This window comes from Rhincodon typus, chromosome 18, assembly GCF_021869965.1.
Source record: "Rhincodon typus isolate 14 chromosome 18, sRhiTyp1.1, whole genome shotgun sequence".
NCBI lineage: Eukaryota > Metazoa > Chordata > Chondrichthyes > Orectolobiformes > Rhincodontidae > Rhincodon > Rhincodon typus.
Window position 1 is genome coordinate 54,770,350 of NC_063349.1, and position 17,934 is coordinate 54,788,283.

At 43.5% G+C, this 17,934-nt stretch overlaps 1 protein-coding gene across 1 annotated transcript in view; it reads right to left on the reverse strand.

Moving 5' to 3' along the window:
• Positions 1 to 1,629: 1,629 nt before the first annotated feature.
• Positions 1,630 to 17,934, reverse strand: part of tm7sf3 (transmembrane 7 superfamily member 3) — a 45,374-nt gene continuing 29,069 nt past the window's right edge. Inside the window, exons 6-12 of the mRNA XM_020512948.2 lie at positions 16,771 to 16,948; positions 14,492 to 14,578; positions 13,723 to 13,803; positions 9,266 to 9,418; positions 7,500 to 7,597; positions 5,446 to 5,608; positions 1,630 to 3,042 (exon numbers count right to left, since the gene is read on the reverse strand). Of these exons, the coding sequence (XP_020368537.2) occupies positions 2,780 to 3,042; positions 5,446 to 5,608; positions 7,500 to 7,597; positions 9,266 to 9,418; positions 13,723 to 13,803; positions 14,492 to 14,578; positions 16,771 to 16,948 (1,023 nt within the window). The 3' untranslated portion in view covers positions 1,630 to 2,779. The remainder of the gene's footprint in view (positions 3,043 to 5,445; positions 5,609 to 7,499; positions 7,598 to 9,265; positions 9,419 to 13,722; positions 13,804 to 14,491; positions 14,579 to 16,770; positions 16,949 to 17,934) is intronic.

Below are 17,934 nucleotides of genomic sequence, written 5' to 3' on the forward strand. Positions count from 1 at the left end.
ACCCCTGTCTTTAGGCTCCGTGCACAAATTCCCTTCACAATCCTTGATCCACCCTACCCTTTCCTCTGGTCATTCTCTTATTCTTCATGTATGTGTAAAAAGCCTTGGAGTTTTCCTTGATCTTATCTGCCAAGGTTTTCTCATGCTCCCTTATAGCTCTCCTAAGCCTTTTCTTCAGCTCCTTCCTGGCTAACTTGTATACCTCTAGAGCCTTTTCCAGTCCTTCTTCCTCTTAACCAGTCGTTCGACCTCTCGAGAACCAAGGCTCCCTCACTCGACCACATCTTCCCTGCCTGCTAGGGACAAACAAACATCAAGCACACACAGCATGCATTCCTTAAACAATTTCCACATTTCAATAGTGCTCTTCCCTGACAGCATCTGTTCCCATTTTACATTACCCAGTTCTTGCCTAACAATTGTAATTCCCCTTCCCCTAATTATAAACCTGACCCTGCTGCATGTACCTATCCTTTTCCACGACTATTGTAAAAGTAAGAGTTATGATCACTACTGCCAAAATACGCTACTGCCAAAATACTCTCCAACAGGTCTAACACTTGGCCCGGTTCGTTGCCAAGCACCAAATCCAAAGTGGCCTCTCCTCCTGTTGGTCTATCTACATACTGTGTCAGGAATCCTTCCTGAACACACTGGACAAAATCCACTCCATCTAAACTATTAGAACTAAAAAGTTTCCAAATCAATATTTGGAAAGTTGAAGTCACCCATGACTACAACCCTGTGACCTCTGCACCTTTCCAGTATCTGCCTCCCAATCCGCTCCTCCACTTCTCTGCAACTATTAGGGGGTCTGTAAAAAACCCCCAACTAAGTGACTGCTCCTTTCTTGTTCCTGACCTCAACCCAAACTGCCTCTGTAGACGTATCATTCTCGAACTGCCTTTCAGTAGCTACTATACTAGCCCTGACTAGCAATGCCACTCCCTGATGTAGCTTGAGACCAGGGAGGGGTTGAACATTAACAAGATTTTCTGTTCTATTTAACATCTTAAAATTCCAAGATACATGTGCTGAGAACAGCAACATTTTGTAGGCTTTGTTCAAGAGTTCCAACAGAGCTTCAAAGCTAACCCTTCAATGCTAACCCTTCAATGCACAAAAAGGCATCTGGGCTACACCTCAAAAAACAGAATATGAAAAACCACAACCTGGAGACAATAAGACTATTCAGGTTGACATCCCAATGCAGCCTTATCCTTTGGAGGAAGCATTAAGCAGAGCATGATGTCCTGGGCAATATTCCACCTTGAGCATCTGATGGTTTATCATTGCTGTCTATGGAACTTTACAGTTCACATATGGACTGAAATCATTCAACTGTGTAACACTGAGATAATGAAGAGGTGGTAAATGAGTGTAAATTATTTATTTGTGAAGGAGACAGAAAAATAAGCCATATAAAATGACCACAATTGTATTATCAAATATTTTAATCACATCTGCAATATAAAACACTTACAAAATACAACCCATTGTTTCAAGTATTAACCAAGTAGAGACTGGAGGATGCTTCATTTACATAATGCACTATGGACCCATACCCTATTATACAGTTTGATCAGCACCACCATGTTCAGTTGGAGCCCAGATTCATTGCAATGAGGGTGTGCAACAAATATCCTCTAATTCAACATCTAGCTGTTTTTTTTTTTTTTTTAAAAATAAAAAGTATTTTCATATTGGAATTTTGCCCTTTGTTTCAGCGGAAATTAAAGCCGACTCCACAATGCATCAATGTGTAATCTGTAAAACGGTCTCCCTTTCCCCATCCATGCAACCTTAGGGGTTGTGTTAAGGCTAGGTTACTGGAAGGAAGGAAAAAGGAAAATGGTTTAATTTTTGATCTCTGTCCACCCAACGAGTTAATAATGGATAAATAGGCTATAAATGAATGACTTATTCCATCAGTTCTGTGGACACAGGAATCTTTAGTTGGGGAAATTGCATGCTTAATTTAATTCAGCCAAGATGAGCTCAATTACAATGCTTCTGGTTATAAATATTTAATTGCAGTCATATGGCAGTAGTCTCCCAGGATACAATCCATTAGCACTAAAAGTGAATACTGTGGAACAAAGTTGATTTGCTTTAAGAAAATAACTAACCTTCTCAAAAATAAATGTTGTAGTAAACAATTCAATTTCTATAATCAGAAATTTTGTTCTAGAATTCATTGAGGTATTTAAATGTGCAGTACACTGTGCAAGTCTGAAACATTTTTCTGCTACAAAACCATTCTACAGCTCTGAAGTGTTTAGATATTAACAACTCCTGGAACAGTGGGTGATGTGAATCCTTAAAAGGACCAACGTTTCCTCATTTTCCCAGGATATAATCAGTACTTTTTTTTAAAACAATAGCATCCCATGACAAGGTGCAGATAAACTGAAGAGGGGACCATTTGTACAAGTTCCACGTGTCCTGTCACCACAACTTCAAAAAAACTAACTGAAATTCAAAAATGGGATCAGTGCAGGGTTTGTACCCATTTAGCAGCCAATTGCATAGTTCACAGTAATCTCAAGTTACAAGGTAAGATTCAGTCAATCCTTTAAACCACACGAATGGATTCCGGCATGTTAAAGATTGTAAATAAAGTTCTTGTAACAGCATTAAGTGATTTAAGAAAGCCCACCATTTGAATTCTTGATGTCAGAAACAATCTGGCAGATCAGCTCAAACAATCCTGACTCGTGGCAGGATTTAAAGAGATATACCCTGGTCGCATACAAGATAAAGCCATGTCCCTCACTGGCTAGAGGAGTAATGGGGTTTGTTCTCCTGCAGGCTGCTGTTTTGTGAAGAGATGCTTGACATCAGTCAGTGCACTCTTCATCCGATCCCTGATGGGTGGGATGTGGTGGCTGGGGTCCAAGACATTAGTTTGACGACGTTCTCGATCTCGTTTCCAGGTTTTGTACGGATGAGGGGGGAATCTGGGTTGCTCCTTCTCATGGCAGAACTGGAACACTATTCCACTTACCAGCAAGACCACCCACACTGATATTAAAACATAGTCTGCAATTAGAAAATAAAAGATATTCACAGTACAAATCAAGCAGAAATATGCAAGAGGCCAGTCAGCCCATCTGGCCTACACTGACTTTTTGAAAAATATCCAATTAATCCCACTTTCTTCAAAGCCCTACAAATTTTAGTTCCTTCAAGTAAAGCTCCAATTATCTTTGGAAGGTACGACTGATATTACAAGGAAGGACATCTTCATCATGTGGTCTGGCCTACATGTGACTCCAGATCAACAGCAATGTGGTTGAATCTTGACTGCCCTGTGGGGCCTAGTCAGTGGCACACATAGCCCATGAACAAGTTAACAACACCATCTCAGACACTGCATTCCAGATCATAACCAAAATGTCTCATCTCACCTGTGACTGTTTTTAAAAAGTCTCTTTCCAATGTAGAATTCTGTAGTCACTATGACCCCAATGCAGTTAGAAATGAATTCCTTGCAGTAGCTATTTGCAGAAGGCATATAGTCTTTTAAATAAACTAGGGACAGACAATAATTACCATCCCACGAGTGGATGAAAAAAAAATCTCAATTTACCAGGGAGTCTGAACATTAGATGGCATCAAAAAAAAAGCAGCAAACCAAGCATTTCTCATATACAGTTGAGGCCATTTAGCCATCGCCCAATGCTACTCTCCCAAACATTTGCTTCATTCTCCTGCCTTTAAACTTCCTGTTCAACAGCAAAATCTCAAATTCTGATTCTCTTCTACATGGCTCTGGTATCTCTCCTGGAGAGACAGAGAGACTTCAACATTGGACTGCAACCCAACCAACTTCACTTAGCCAGCTCCCTGCCTTCCTATAGATTCCATAAGACCATAAGATTCCATAAGGATACAGGAGCAGAATTAGGCCATTCAACCCATCGCTTTCTCCACCATTCAATCGTGGTTGACATGTTTCTCAGCCCCATCCTCTTGTCCTTCTCCCCATAGCCCTCAATCTCCTTACTAATCAAGAACATATCTATCTTAAACACACAATGACTTGGCCTCCACAGCCCTCTACAGCAATGAGTCCCAGAGTCACCATCCTCTGGCTGAAGAAATTCTCATCAGTTCTAAAGGGTCATCCCTTCACAGGCTTTGCCATCAGGTCCTAGTCTCTCCATCTAGTGGAAACATCTTCATGTCCACTCTACCCAGGACTCAGTATTCTGTAAGTTTCAATCAAATTCCACCCCTCCCCACCCATCTTTCTTAACTCAAAGGAGTACAGAACCAGAGTCCTCAACCGTTCCTCATATGACAAACCCTTCATCCCCAGGATCATTCTTGTAAACTTCCTCTAGACCTCCTGATGCCAGGACATCCTTCCTTAGATATGGGGCCCAAACTGCTCATAATATTCCAGATGCAGTCTGACCAGAGCCTTATACAGCCTCAGCAGTACATCCCTGCTCTTGTATTCTAGCCCTCTTGAAATGAATGCTAACATCACATTTGCCTTCCTAACCACCAACTGAACCTCCACGTTAACATTAAGAGAATCCTGAACTAGGACTCCCAAGTCCCTTTTGTATTTCACATTTCCAAAGCCTTTCCCCATTTAGAAAAAAATCTATGCCTCTAAACTTCCTACCAAAGTGCATAACCTCTCACTTTCCCACATGGTATTCCATCTGCCACTTCTTTGCCCTCACTCTCCTGGCCTACGAGTCCTTTTGCAGCCTCCCCACTTCCTCAACACTACCTGTCCCGCCACCTATCTTTGTGTCATCTGCAAACTTAGCCACAATGCCCTGTTTTTGCCCAGATCATTAATGTGTAACGTGAAGAGTTTTGGTCCCTACACTGACCCTTGCAGAACTCTAGTCACCAGCTGCCATCCTGTGTAAAGCCTCTTTATCCCCACTCTCTACCTGTGCCAGTCAGACAATCCTCCATGCCAGTATCTTGCCCTTAACACCATGAGCTCCTATCTTATTTAGCAGCTTCCTGGTTGGCACCTTGTCAAAGGTCTTCTGGAAATCCAAATAGATCACATCCACAGGTTCTCCTTTCTTTTGCTTGTTACGTCTTCAAAGAATTGTAACAGATTTATCAGGCATTACCTCCCCTTGATGAAGGTATTGACTCTGCTTTTATTTTACTTCGCATTTCCAAGTAATCTGTAATCTCATCCTCATCAATGGACTCTAAAATCTTAACAACCGAAGTCGAGCTAAGTAGGCTATAGTTTTGTCTTCTGCCTCCCTCCCTTCTTAAACCAGGGGTGTATTACCAGGGTCTCCGAACGGATTGAAACACCGAACCATCAAGAGACAGCCAATCACCCATCAATTCTTAGGTTCCATCAGAAAGTGACTTTTTCCCCCGATTTAAAAAAAAAAGATTGTCTAAAATGTGGATCTCATGATGTCACAAACTCCACTCTTTCAGCCTTACCGTTCATTTGGAAGGGGACATTTACAAAGGCAGCCTTGAACTCGCCATGAAGCGCACGCTTGACAATGTTTAATGTGATGTAGGCCAGGCTGGTGAACACAAAATTGTGGATAGCTAGTATCACTGCATAAGAGCCAACAAATCCACAGGCCAGAATGTTCAGCTTAAAAAACAAAGGACAAAAACAATAGTAAACACCAAAAATGTGAAAAACATTTTATTTTCTGAAACAGGAAAACAAAATTCCTACCAAAGTGCTCTGACAATATGTAGGTTTCAATTTTAGAAAGATCGAATGGAACCCCTCATTGGTAATTTGAGCCACGTCTGATGATTATTGTGCAGATCTGTAATTCCCAAAACTCTGCAGCGTTGGGAATTTCCCGACTGATCTGTTGTGGACTTTGCCACACAAAAACATTTTGTCAAGATTTAATATTTCAGAATAACTATTTTATCAAGGCACAAAGACCAGGAGAACGTTTCCTTGCATCTTACGGCCTTGTCAGCAGGCCAGAGGTGAAGGGAGATGGCAGTGTAATCTCATGGACGACTAACCCAGAGACACCGGCTTCAACCCCAGGATCAAAGGTTCAAATCTCAAGTGCTGCTGATGGAATTTAAATTCCACCTTGAAATAAAAAGCAACACATCATCCTCCAACACTCCCGCCATCTGCAATCTGACCCCGCTAAAGACATTTTTCCCTCCCCACCCTTATCTGCTTTCCGGAGGGACCACTCTCCGTGACTCCCTTGTCCGCTCCACACTCCCCTCCAGCCCCACCACACCCGGCACTTTTCCCTGGAACTGCAGGAAATGCTACACCTGCCTCTACACCTCCCCCCTCACCCCCATCCCAGGCCCCAAGAAGACTTTCCACATCAAGCAGATGTTCACCTGCACGTCTGCTAATGTGGTATATTGTATCCGCTGTTCCAGATGTGGCCCCCTCTACATCGGGGAAACCAAGCGGAGGCTTGGAGACCGCTTTGTGGAACTCCGTTCACGACAAACTACTGCACCTCCCAGTCGCAAACCACGTCAACACCCCCTCCCACTCCTCAGACAACATGTCCATCCTGGGCCTCCTGCAGTGCCACAACGATGCCACCCGAAGGTTGCAGGAACAGCACCTCATTTCACTTGGGAACCCTGCAGCCCAATGGTATCAACGTGGACTTCACAAGCTTCAAAATCTCCCCAGCCCCGACCGCATCCCAAAACCAGCCCAGCTCGTCCCCGCCTCCCTAACCTGTCCGTCCTTCCTCCCACCTATTCCCTCCTCCCACCTCAAGCCGCACCCCCACTTCCTACCTACCAGCCTCATCCCACCTCCTTGACCTGTCCGTCCTCCCTAGACTGACCTATCCCCTCCCTAACTCCCCACCTACACTCACCTTCACTGGCTCCATCCCTGCCTCTTTGACCGGTCTGTCTCCTCTCCACCTATCTTCTCCTCTATCCATCTTCCATCTGCCTCCCCCTCTCTCCCTATTTATTTCAGAAACTCATTCCCCTCCCCCATTTCTGAAGCAGGGTCTAGGCCCGAAACATCATCCTTCCTGCTTGGCCTGCTGCGTTCATCCAGCTCTACACCATGTTATCTTTGAAATAAAGGCTACTCTCAGCAACCATGAAATTATCACCAATTTGTCAATACCCATCTGTATCGTTAATATCTTTTGCTGCTCTGGTCTACAGAACCACAGCAGTGCAGTCTCACTTGGACTCTTCGGCAGATAGTTGAGACACTCCGTTCGAGGGCAGATAGGGTTGAGCAACAAAAGCTGGTCTTGCTACTGACACCCACGTCCTAAAGACTTAGAGAAGGAACAGTGTCTCCATAGTCTGTAATTGATGAGCTTAAACGATATGCTTGGTCCTCCCACAGGGTTTGCGCTGATTTGTGTCTGACTACTCAAATGGAAGTTCCATCTTCCTAGATTTCCTGGTCATTGTTTTCCTTTCAGTGAGGTGGTAAAAAGCAGCTTAGGCAACATCAAATCAATACAGGCATCAAATTCACTGGCTGGTATAAGAGAGGAACTCACTGGTCTTGGACAGCTGAAGAATATCAGTGGAACAAGTAATGCTACACTTATGAAGGTCACCCAGAAGACAGCATCATCATTGAAAACTTTAACATTTGCTGGAAGACAGAACAAAAATATTAAAATGTCAAACTCCAAGAACAATTCCATGATTTTTAATAAATTAACAATAATGTTGAAACTCAGTTTTGCAAAGAAATCCTTACCGGAGAAATACAAATTAAACTTTCCAACTAAGCAGCACCTAGCTTAGCAATAAGCTATGCACTGACACTCAGTCGGGGTTCTGCCAGGGCCACTCAGCTCCTGGTTAATCATTGTAACCTTGGCCAAGTAGCTGAACTCCAGACACGAAGAGTGTAACTGGCCCCGACATCAAGGCCATCGGTGACTGATAGTGGCCTCGAGGAGCCTGAGCAAAACTGGAATCAAATGGGAATTGTTCTTTGGAGTCATACCCAACCCCAAGGAAGGTGGCCATGCTTGTTCGAGGTCAGTCACCTCAGCTCTAGGAAGTCTCTGCAGGAGTCTCAGAGTATTGCCCTCCATCCAACCATCGTTGTTTCTTTTACAAAAGAACCCTAGGCCTCCTGGATCAGAGAGGAGGACAGTGCCACTGCACCATGAGAACTCTCTGAAGGTAAAATTGCCATATTCCCAGACCAGAGAACTGCTCTCTCAGAGGGCAAGGGCAGAGGTGGGGAAGGACAGTACTTCATGGTCAGCTCAGCTGGTGTGGGGAATGAACCCACACTATTGGCATCACAAACCAGCCAGCCAACTAAGCTACCTGATTCCCTGGGCCCCAACCATCTTCAGCTGCTTCAGCAGTGACCTTCCCTCCATCCTGAGGTCAGAAATCAGATGGTCACTGATGACTGCACAATGTTCAGCACCATTCCTGACTCCTGAGATACTGAAGCAGTCTGTGTTCAAATGCAACGAGATGTGGACAATATCCAGGTTGGACTGATATGTGGCAAGTAACACTCATATCATGGATATGAGGCATCGATCATCTCTAAACGAGAGAATCTGGCCATCACACCCGACATTGAGCAGCATTGCCAACACTGGCTGCCCCACCCCCCACCACCACCTTCCCAAATCAATACCCTGGGGATTACCATTGACTAGCAAGAAAACTGGACCAGCCAACCAGGCAAAGCAGGGGCTCATGAGGCAGTGGGTATATTCCTCCCTCTGAGCTAGGAGGCCAGAGTTCAAGTCCCACATCTGTGTCATAATGGTAGAAACATCTAGATGAGGCAGTGAGTACTGGGAACGTCACTGGGCTACTAATCTAGAACCCCTGGCTGATGTTCTGAGAAAATGGGTTCAAATCCCATCATGGCAGACAGTGAAGTGTGAACTGAGTAAAAATTTGGAATAACAGCAACCAAGTAACCATTGTCATAAAACCCATCTGGTTCAATGTCCTTTAGGGAAGGAAACTGCCATCCTTACCTGGTCTGGCCTACATGTGACTCCAGACCCACAGCAATGTGGTTTACTCAACTGCCCTCTGGGGCAATTAGGGATGGGCGATAAAGGATCACCCACCCAGCAACACCAACATCCTATGAATGCATACTTTTTAAAAAGTGGTGTCTTCACACTTGAAAATACTAGTCAAGATATAGAATGATACAATAGCAGGGGTTTTTTTCCCATTCGTTCACGAGGTGCAGGCATCACTGGTCAGGCCAATATTTAAAGTTCAGTCTTTTGTAGACTAGTTACTAACTTGCTCTACAATTACTTACCCAATGGTGTGAAGAAAATCAAAGACGACAGCAGAAATCCCAGGAGCAGGCCAGCAACCAGCACACAAAATGCAACAGAGCCAGACCTCCACCAACACATCACCAGCAGACTCCCACCAACAGATCCCAGGACTACCACCAGCCCCAAAATAACTGAGGAAACAAAAACAGATAGGGTCCTCAATGGAGATTGCGCAGCAAATTCAAATACAGGTACAATTCTGCTTGGTTAACAGAAAATAAAACAGGCTTGGATTACAAACTCTAGATCTAACTAACTTTCTTTTGGGTCAGTCGAAAATAGGTTGTATTCAGGAGCCCACATCCAAATCAATTCCAGACTGATGCACAAAAGTTTCTTTTACAAGAAACAATTCTGCAAATTATAACACGCCCTTTATATAAAAGGCCAGAATGAAACAGGCAAACTCAAGTGGAAGCTAGGGAACATGGGGAAATAAATAGTGACATCTTGCAGAGTCTACATCACAGAAGTGGTGCTGGAAGTCTAAAAATTATTAAAAAGGTAGACAAATCTACAGGACCTGAAGAAGTGTATCTGAAGATGTTGTGGGAAGCTAGGGAAGAAATTGCAGGGCTCCTAGCAAAGATAGTTGTATCTACAGCCAGAGGTGAGGTACCAAAAGGAGGGTGGCTAATGTTTTCTTTTATTTAAGAAAGGCTGCAAAGAAAAGCCAGGGAACTATAGAGTCTAAAGGTCAGTGGTTGGCAAGTTATTGGAAGCGATTTTGAGAGAGACAGGATTTACACGCATTTAGAGAGGCAAGGATAGTCAGGATTTAGTTTTGCATGGAAAATCATGTCTCACTATCTTGGTTGAGTTTTTTTGAGGATGTGACCAAGATGATAGATGGAGGCAGAGCAGTTGATGTTGTTTATGTAGACTTTAAAGGCCTTTGACAAGGTTTCACATGTTAGACCGCTTAATAAAGTTAGATCACATGGGATCCAGAGAGAGCTAGCCAATGGAATACAAAATTTGCTTGGAGAGGAGACAGAGGGTGGTGATAGATGGCTGTTTTCCAAACTGGAGGCCTGTGACCACTGTTCTGCAGGGATCAGTGCTGGTTCCACTGTTATTTGTCATTTATATAATGAATTTGGTTGTTAATATAGGAAGCATGGTTAGTAAGCTTGCGGATGACTCAAATTGGTGGTACAGTAGACAGTAAAGGTTATTTAAGAGCACCACTGGATCTAAACCAGCTGGTCCAATGGGCTGAGTGGCAGATGGAGTTTAATTTAGAGAAATGTGAGGTGCTGCATCTTGGTAAGGCAAACCAGGTCACGACTTATACACTTAATGGTAGGGCACTAGGGAGTGTCGTCAAACAGAGACCTAAGGGTTCACTACATCGTTCACTGAAAGCTGCATCGCAGGTAGACACAGCATGGCTAGGAAGGCATTTAACACACTTGCTTTTATTGCTCAGATCTTTGGGTATAAAAGTTGGAACGTCATGTTTCAGTTGTACAGGACATTAGTGAGGCCTCTTCTGGAATACTGTGTACAGCTACGGTCACCCTGCTAGAAGAATATTATTAAACTAGAGAGGGCACAAAAGATTTAAGGATGCTACTGTGACTAGAGGGTAAGAGTTCTAAGACGTTGGACAGGATGGGGCATTTTTCCCTGGAGTGTCAGAGACTAAGGGTGACCTTACAGATGCTTATAAAATCATGAGGTGCATGGATAAGGTGAATACCAAAATGTCATTTCCCTATGGTAGGGGAGTCTAAAATTCGAGGGCATAGGTTTAAAGGTGAGAGGAGAAAGATTTTTTTTAAAAAAGGTTCCTGAGGGGCAACCTTTCTTCTCTACCCCCCACCCAGAGGGTGATGCGTGGATGGAATGAACTGCCAGAGGAAGTGGTAGGTGCAGGTACAATTACAACATTTAAGAGACACTTTGATATGTACATGAATAGGAAGGGCTGGTTTAGAGGGATATAGGCTAAACGCAGGCAAATGGGACTAGTTTAATTTGGGAAACCTGGTCGGCATGGACAAGTTGAGCCGAAGGGTCTCTATTTCTGTGCCGTATGGCTGTAATCAGGATATCTACTTCAACACAAAAACAGGCTAAACAAAATACCATTTACACTCCATTGCAAAGGAAAACCATAAGAAGTGAGGCAATCCAGCTCAACGGACCCCAGAGTTTAAACAGGTGGGAAAACACAACAGCGCTTCAGAGGCTGCAGAGGATGTTACCAAGCACGGTAACGAAACGTCTGCGGAACAATGAACCAGCTCGGCGAGCCAACCAACCTCAACACCCACAACCCGAGCTACAAATCTACTCCAAAGCCTTAGAAACAAAATGTCACTATTTCGATCATACAATGCAGTTTGCTTAAAAACATTTTAATCCAACTTAAAAATGTTAACACTGAGACATGATCCAATTAAACGATGAAGCATTTGAGCAGCTACAGACTGATCCAATGTGTAGGGCATTTCACAAGAGTTGTTCCTGTAAGAGCTGACATGGACATGATGGATCAAATGGCCTCCTCTGCGCTTTAAATATTCTGACAAGTTTGATCAATATCAGGGTTAGAGAGAGTGGGAAACTGTAGTTTTTTGTTTTTTTTTAAATGTTTTAAATCCCTCAATTTAGCAATTCAAACAAGAATCCACATCAACAATCAATTGACCAGCAGCAAAAGACCACAAGTGTTCAGTTGATGATTAGTATGGTTTTCTTCTCCCCGAGCAGGCAACAAAATAGTTGGATCTCATTTTAAGATGAGAGCAGCCACAATCTGGTTAAGATCAACTTCAAATACAATGACCAACACCTCAGGTTAACAGCAGCAAATACTGCTCCATGCTTCCAACTTTACAACTGTTATTTATGCACAACAATTCCATTTTACCTGGCACCTCCAACTCATCTGCTGCATCACCTCAGCCAAATGTTGCATTTTATATTCAAGGCCATTAAAGTGATTGGGCAGCTATTTAGGCTACAGCATCAGATCTGCACTAGAGTAATCTCTATCACACTATAATCTGTGCTTTCCCATGGCTCTGTTTATTTATTCGATCCTCTGGATTGTTTTAATAACCCTTTCAAACAGCACGTCCCAGAGTACAATATAATGGTATGTGAAAGGGTTCCTCCCTTCACGTGACTTCTTGTATCTCCGAACCCCACCCAATCCACCTGCCTCCAGCAGAAAGAAACAAACAATCGCTCTCTATTTGATCAAAACCCCTTATGATTTTTAGCCTCAAGTCTTTCCTGGTCTGTCTCTGCTCCAAGTGGGGCAGTGTACCTTTAAGAGGTATGCTCATGATATCATCACTGTAGCATAGCAGGTGACCCAACAGTATAAAGATCTTATACTCCATCATACTTTAGATCACTTGAACCATGACACTGTACTGGTATTGTGTTCCATTAGGTTACTGTGAACTCAGGCACTTGCGAACATCACAATCCACACAGTTACACATGTAAGTTGTAATAAAATGTCTGTTGGATTCTTCAATACAGAACTATCCACACACACTTGCATTTTTTTGATTGACACTGAAGTGCTATTATATGCAACTGAATAACCTAATAAAAACCAAAAGAACCACGGATGCTGTAAATCAGGAACAGAAACAAAGTTGCTGGAAAAGCTCAGCAGGTCTGGCAGCATCTGGAAGGAAAAAACAGTTAACGTTTCGGGTCCGGTGAGCCTTCCTCAGAACTGATGGTGGCTGGGAAAAATGTCTGTTTAATAACTTTCCCACCAAAGACACAGATTTCCACCCTTCCCCCCCCCACCCCATTTCTTTCCCTTTAATTAATCACCCGTGTAGCCAAATATTTACACCCAGAGCCCAATACGGGCAATGTAAACCATCAAAAGCAAAAGGGGGGTAGTTGGGAAAGAGGGAGGGGCTACAAAATGTTAGAGGGGGGTTGGGGGAAAGAGATAAAGCACTGTATCCCCCATGGTACCCACCTCTCTCTAAAAGAGATGGAGACCATTGATAGACACTGGGTGCCCCCTCTCCAAGGGTACGTGGACTCGAATGTAACTGTGGAAGAGGGGTAGGTAGTCAGCCAGAGATGACCCCCTCCACAGCCAGTTGCCTGTAGCTGTTTATAGCCAGCCTGGCCAGGCCCAGGAGCAGGCCCAGTTTGTTTTTATTTGACAGGAAGGTTATGTAACAATTGCACTTCTGTCCTCCATCAATAAAACCAAAAACCTCGAAATCCAGAAAAGACAAATGGCCTTTTTTGATCTGCCCTGTCACCTTCAAAAAAAAAAAAAAAATTGGTTCTGAATCCCTTTAAAATTGAACTACATGTTATTTCATATTATCCCCATATTCCATTTACAAAAACATGCCTTCGTCTAATCAGAATCCTGTTGTTGTACAAGTTCCCCAGACATCACAGCTAAACAAACTCAATTGGCCAATTCACTTACCATCATAATGCAGTGTGCTCCTCTGGGTCAGGAGAACAAAGGACACAAACCCAACCAGGATAAATCCAAAGAAGAATAATTCTGGGATATACAAGAGGAACACACTTAGATGCAAAGGTTACTGCCACCGCAAATTGGTCAGTATTGTCATCTAGAACATTGCAAGTCCCAGCTTGCCAATAAATTCTGAAAAAGAACCTTTTTGTAGATTTGCGGCTTGGCCGACTTGATGTATTTCTGAACCAGAGACACAACAAACCTGACAGGTTTTACACTGGTCACTACATGTTCTCTCACACACCACCCCCAACCCCAAACCACGCTCACCTCCTCCAGCATGCTCTCCCCCTTCCACATTTCCCTCGTTTTCGTCCCCAACGCACTCCCCATGATTCCCCCATCCTCCTCCAACCCCCTTTCCAAATCTCCCTCCCACCTCCTCCTCCTCCAACCCCCGCTAGGGCAGAAGAATGTTCTAGATTCCACTAAAATCTGCGAGTTCGAGATCATTCTTGGCAAATCTGCTCTCCCAGAGGAATCTCTTATCCAGAACTCAATGCTGTCACTAGGGGTACGTTACTGTCAGTAAAATAAACTAGACATGAACGGCACTGTCCACATTTTTGTACCAACTGGAGAAAACTTTTATTTTTACTGACTTAACTAATAACTTTGCGTATCCATACAGCAGAAACACTGAAGATGGCTAGTTTCTGCTCCAAGGATGAATATTGTTAAAGAAATGGAGTGCACTCGGATGAAAACTCACCTGTCTTTAGGTAACGATGGCCAAAGAAGCAAATAAATAATCCAACGAGCCCGACAGAAACAAGAAATATTCTCGTTGAAGTTCGCTCTAGAGACAAAAAGAATCCTGTTGGAGAATGGATAACTGCAGAGATTCCCACTCTCCAAAAATATCACATCAAGTATAAAAGCTGGGTACAGCAGTAACAATGCAGTGCCCAACATTAACATGGTAACCACCAACAGCAGCCACATATCAGGATATATCTAGGCACCAGCCAATTACAAACCTGGATGTGACCAACTGCAGTGCCCACAGCTCAGCTACACTGTTCCACTGAAGTGGAGGAACCTCACCTCCCCTCCCTCCTTTAACAATATAAATCCCATCACATTCCTACTGTGCTTTGATTCTAAAGAGTCATACAAGACTGGAAACATTCACGGTTTTTCTCTCTCTCTACAGATACTGCTGAGTTTCTCCAGCATCTGCCATTATTTTCCCCCAATGGGGTTGAGCCCATTTCATGGTGAGTCTCTTCCAAATGTATCTCCATACCTGGTCACACCAACACTGTTGACCCATGTTCCATTTCCTGCCCTGTAAAAACTGGAGCTCAGCCAAAACATCACCATTAACCACAAAGCATAGGAGCAGAAGTAGGCCATTCAGCCCATCAGGTCTGCTCTGCCATTCAATGAGACCATAACTGATCTGAACCCTCCACTCTACTTTCCTGCCTCCCCCCACCAATAAACCTAGATTCCTTTACCCGATCAAAAATTGTTTCAACCTCGAATATTTATTGGTTAAATTCAACGTCCATTCAGATAATAAATCAGCCTTCCTGTGTTTGCTATCAAAATGAATAGCCTCCCACATTATGCCTCACCTGCTTTGTGTTTGCCTATAACAGGGGAGTGTCCCAGTGCAGACAATGCAGGACACGGGACAATCCTATAAAATCCAGGGTGGTTGGTCACTTTAGTCTCTAGGATCAATATTGGGATCAACAAATATAATGGGCCAGTCAGGCAGAGAGACAGTCACAATTCTTCAACGTTGCTTCATCATTCAGACACAGGCACAAGCTAATGGTACTAAAGTGAGGCACAGGTCTTTGTCCACTGGAACCTTGTTTCCCGATCATGACTGTGGCCTGACAGTGGCACTGACACCTTCCCCATAACTGGGTGGCACAGTGGCGAGCACAGCTGCCTCACAGTGCCAGGGACCCAGGTTCGATTCCACCCTGAGGCGACTGTGCGTGCAGTCTACACATTCTCCCTGTGTGTGGGGGTTTCCATTGGGTGCTCCAGTTTCCTCCCACCTGTCCAGAGAGGTGAGAGAGTTAGGTGCATTAGTCATGGGAAATGCAGGGTTACAGGGATAGGCTAGGGGGATGCTGTATGGAGGGTTGCTGTGGATTTGTTGGGCTGAATGGCCTGTTCCCACCCTGTGGGGCTTTTATAAAACAAACTGCAGTAAAGGAGGGGTGAAGTAGAGAAAACATGAAATTGGAAACTGATGCTGTTGTTTTGATGATCAATGCCTCCATTGAGGGTACATAGAATCAGATTTGTAGTACAGGGTCAAAAGGCTGAATGGTCTCATCTTCTGCAAATTAGCCAGATGGCCAATGACTGTAGAGCATTGATGCTAGGAGAACCTCAACCAGCAAAGGATCATGGAACTTTACTCTCCACACACAAGGCTCAAGAAATTAGGACACAAGACAAAAAAAGTTAATATTGGCACAAAATTAAATTTTCAAAATTAAAAATCAGGCAAAACTAACTCCCAGCACAACCAATGCAGGAGTGGACTGGAAAATGGCAGTAGAGGGTGGTGGTTTGGGAGTTAGTTGTGTGAATATTGGCTGCTGCATTTCCTACAGTATAGCACCTTATTAGTTTTACATCCCTAGGTCTTAAAAGGCCAATATCAAGTCTTATGGCACTGAAACAGATCGTTTGGTCCAACCAGTCCAGGCTGAATATAATCCCAAACTAAACTACCCCCACTTGCCTGCTCCTGGCCCATATCCCTCCAAATCTTTCCTACTCACATACTTAGCCAAGTATCTTTTGAATCTTGTAACTGTGCCCACATCCACCACTTCCTCAGGAAGTTCATTGCACACGCAAATCACCATGTAAAAATAATTTGCCCCTCATGTCTTTTCTTAAAATAAGAATGAAGGGCTTTCTCCACCAACCCAATATTAAGAAGGGACAGTGGGGAGATAAAGGGACAAGGTCCCTTTTTGACCACTGACAAGATGAACAATCAAGACTTACTCAGAGTGTAACAATTATCCAGCTTCTCTGTGAAACTACAGCCGTATGTATGAGCTGGGGTATAAGCTGCTGACGTGTTCATCTTGGGATCCTTCACAATAACATTATATATCACCCCTTGGCCAGGAATGGATGATACTGTTACACTGGTCTTATCTTGTGCACTCAGACTGAAAAGCTGAGAAACAGAAAATAAAATAGGTCATGGTCATGTGAAAATAGGTCATGGCACACTGCAACCACAGGGCACTCAATAACCACAACGAAAGCTCACTTCTTATCAGGATGTGAACATTCGCCAACACAACTAATTGAGCTGTTAACTGTTAAGAATTCTGGCTCAATTTTTTTTTATAAAAAAACCAAACAATCGTGTTTTATTTTGTCTTAATTTATTATACTGCAAGTCACATCATTTGTTCTAAACACTTTTAAAAAAAAGTTATCCATAGAATGCAGCCATTGCTAGCCAGGCCAACTTTTATTGCCCAGAGAGCAGTTGAGTCTGGACCATAATCACCACGGGACTGGAGTTACATGTACATCAGACTTGTTGAGGATGGCTAGTCCAAAGGGAAGTCAGGAGAAACGTCATTTGCTCCCAGTGACAGGGTAATAGCAGATCACTGGACTCCAGGCACCCAGACTGTTGCATTGGGTTCACTGGTTCAAATCCCACTATGGTATCTAAATGAAAACTGAAGTTGATTACCAAACCTGAGATTTAAAACAAAACTAGTTTCAGTAATGTAATGGGATGGGATTAAATGAAGTCAGCACGGGTTTAATGTAAGGGAGATTAGGTATGCACAATCATCTGGAGTTTTGAGAATGTAAATAGTGGAATAGATAAAGGGAGAACCAGTAGATGTAGTCTATTTGGATTTCAAGGCAGCTATTGATAAAAAGGTTCCACATGAGGGGTTAGTGGGAAAAATTAAAGCACTTGGAACAGGGATTAATACACCAACAGCAATCAAGAATTGTTTGATAGGCAGACATGACATATAGACAGGAGGAAAGGTGATGAATTGGTGACTGTCTTGTTACAGAGGAGTGGTTCCCCTGTTGTGTGACTTTGCTGATGAAGAGCCCACGTTGAGAGCACAATACGATGTCTATCAGTTTTTCCTACCAGAGACTCACCTGACTGAAAAGGTCCTT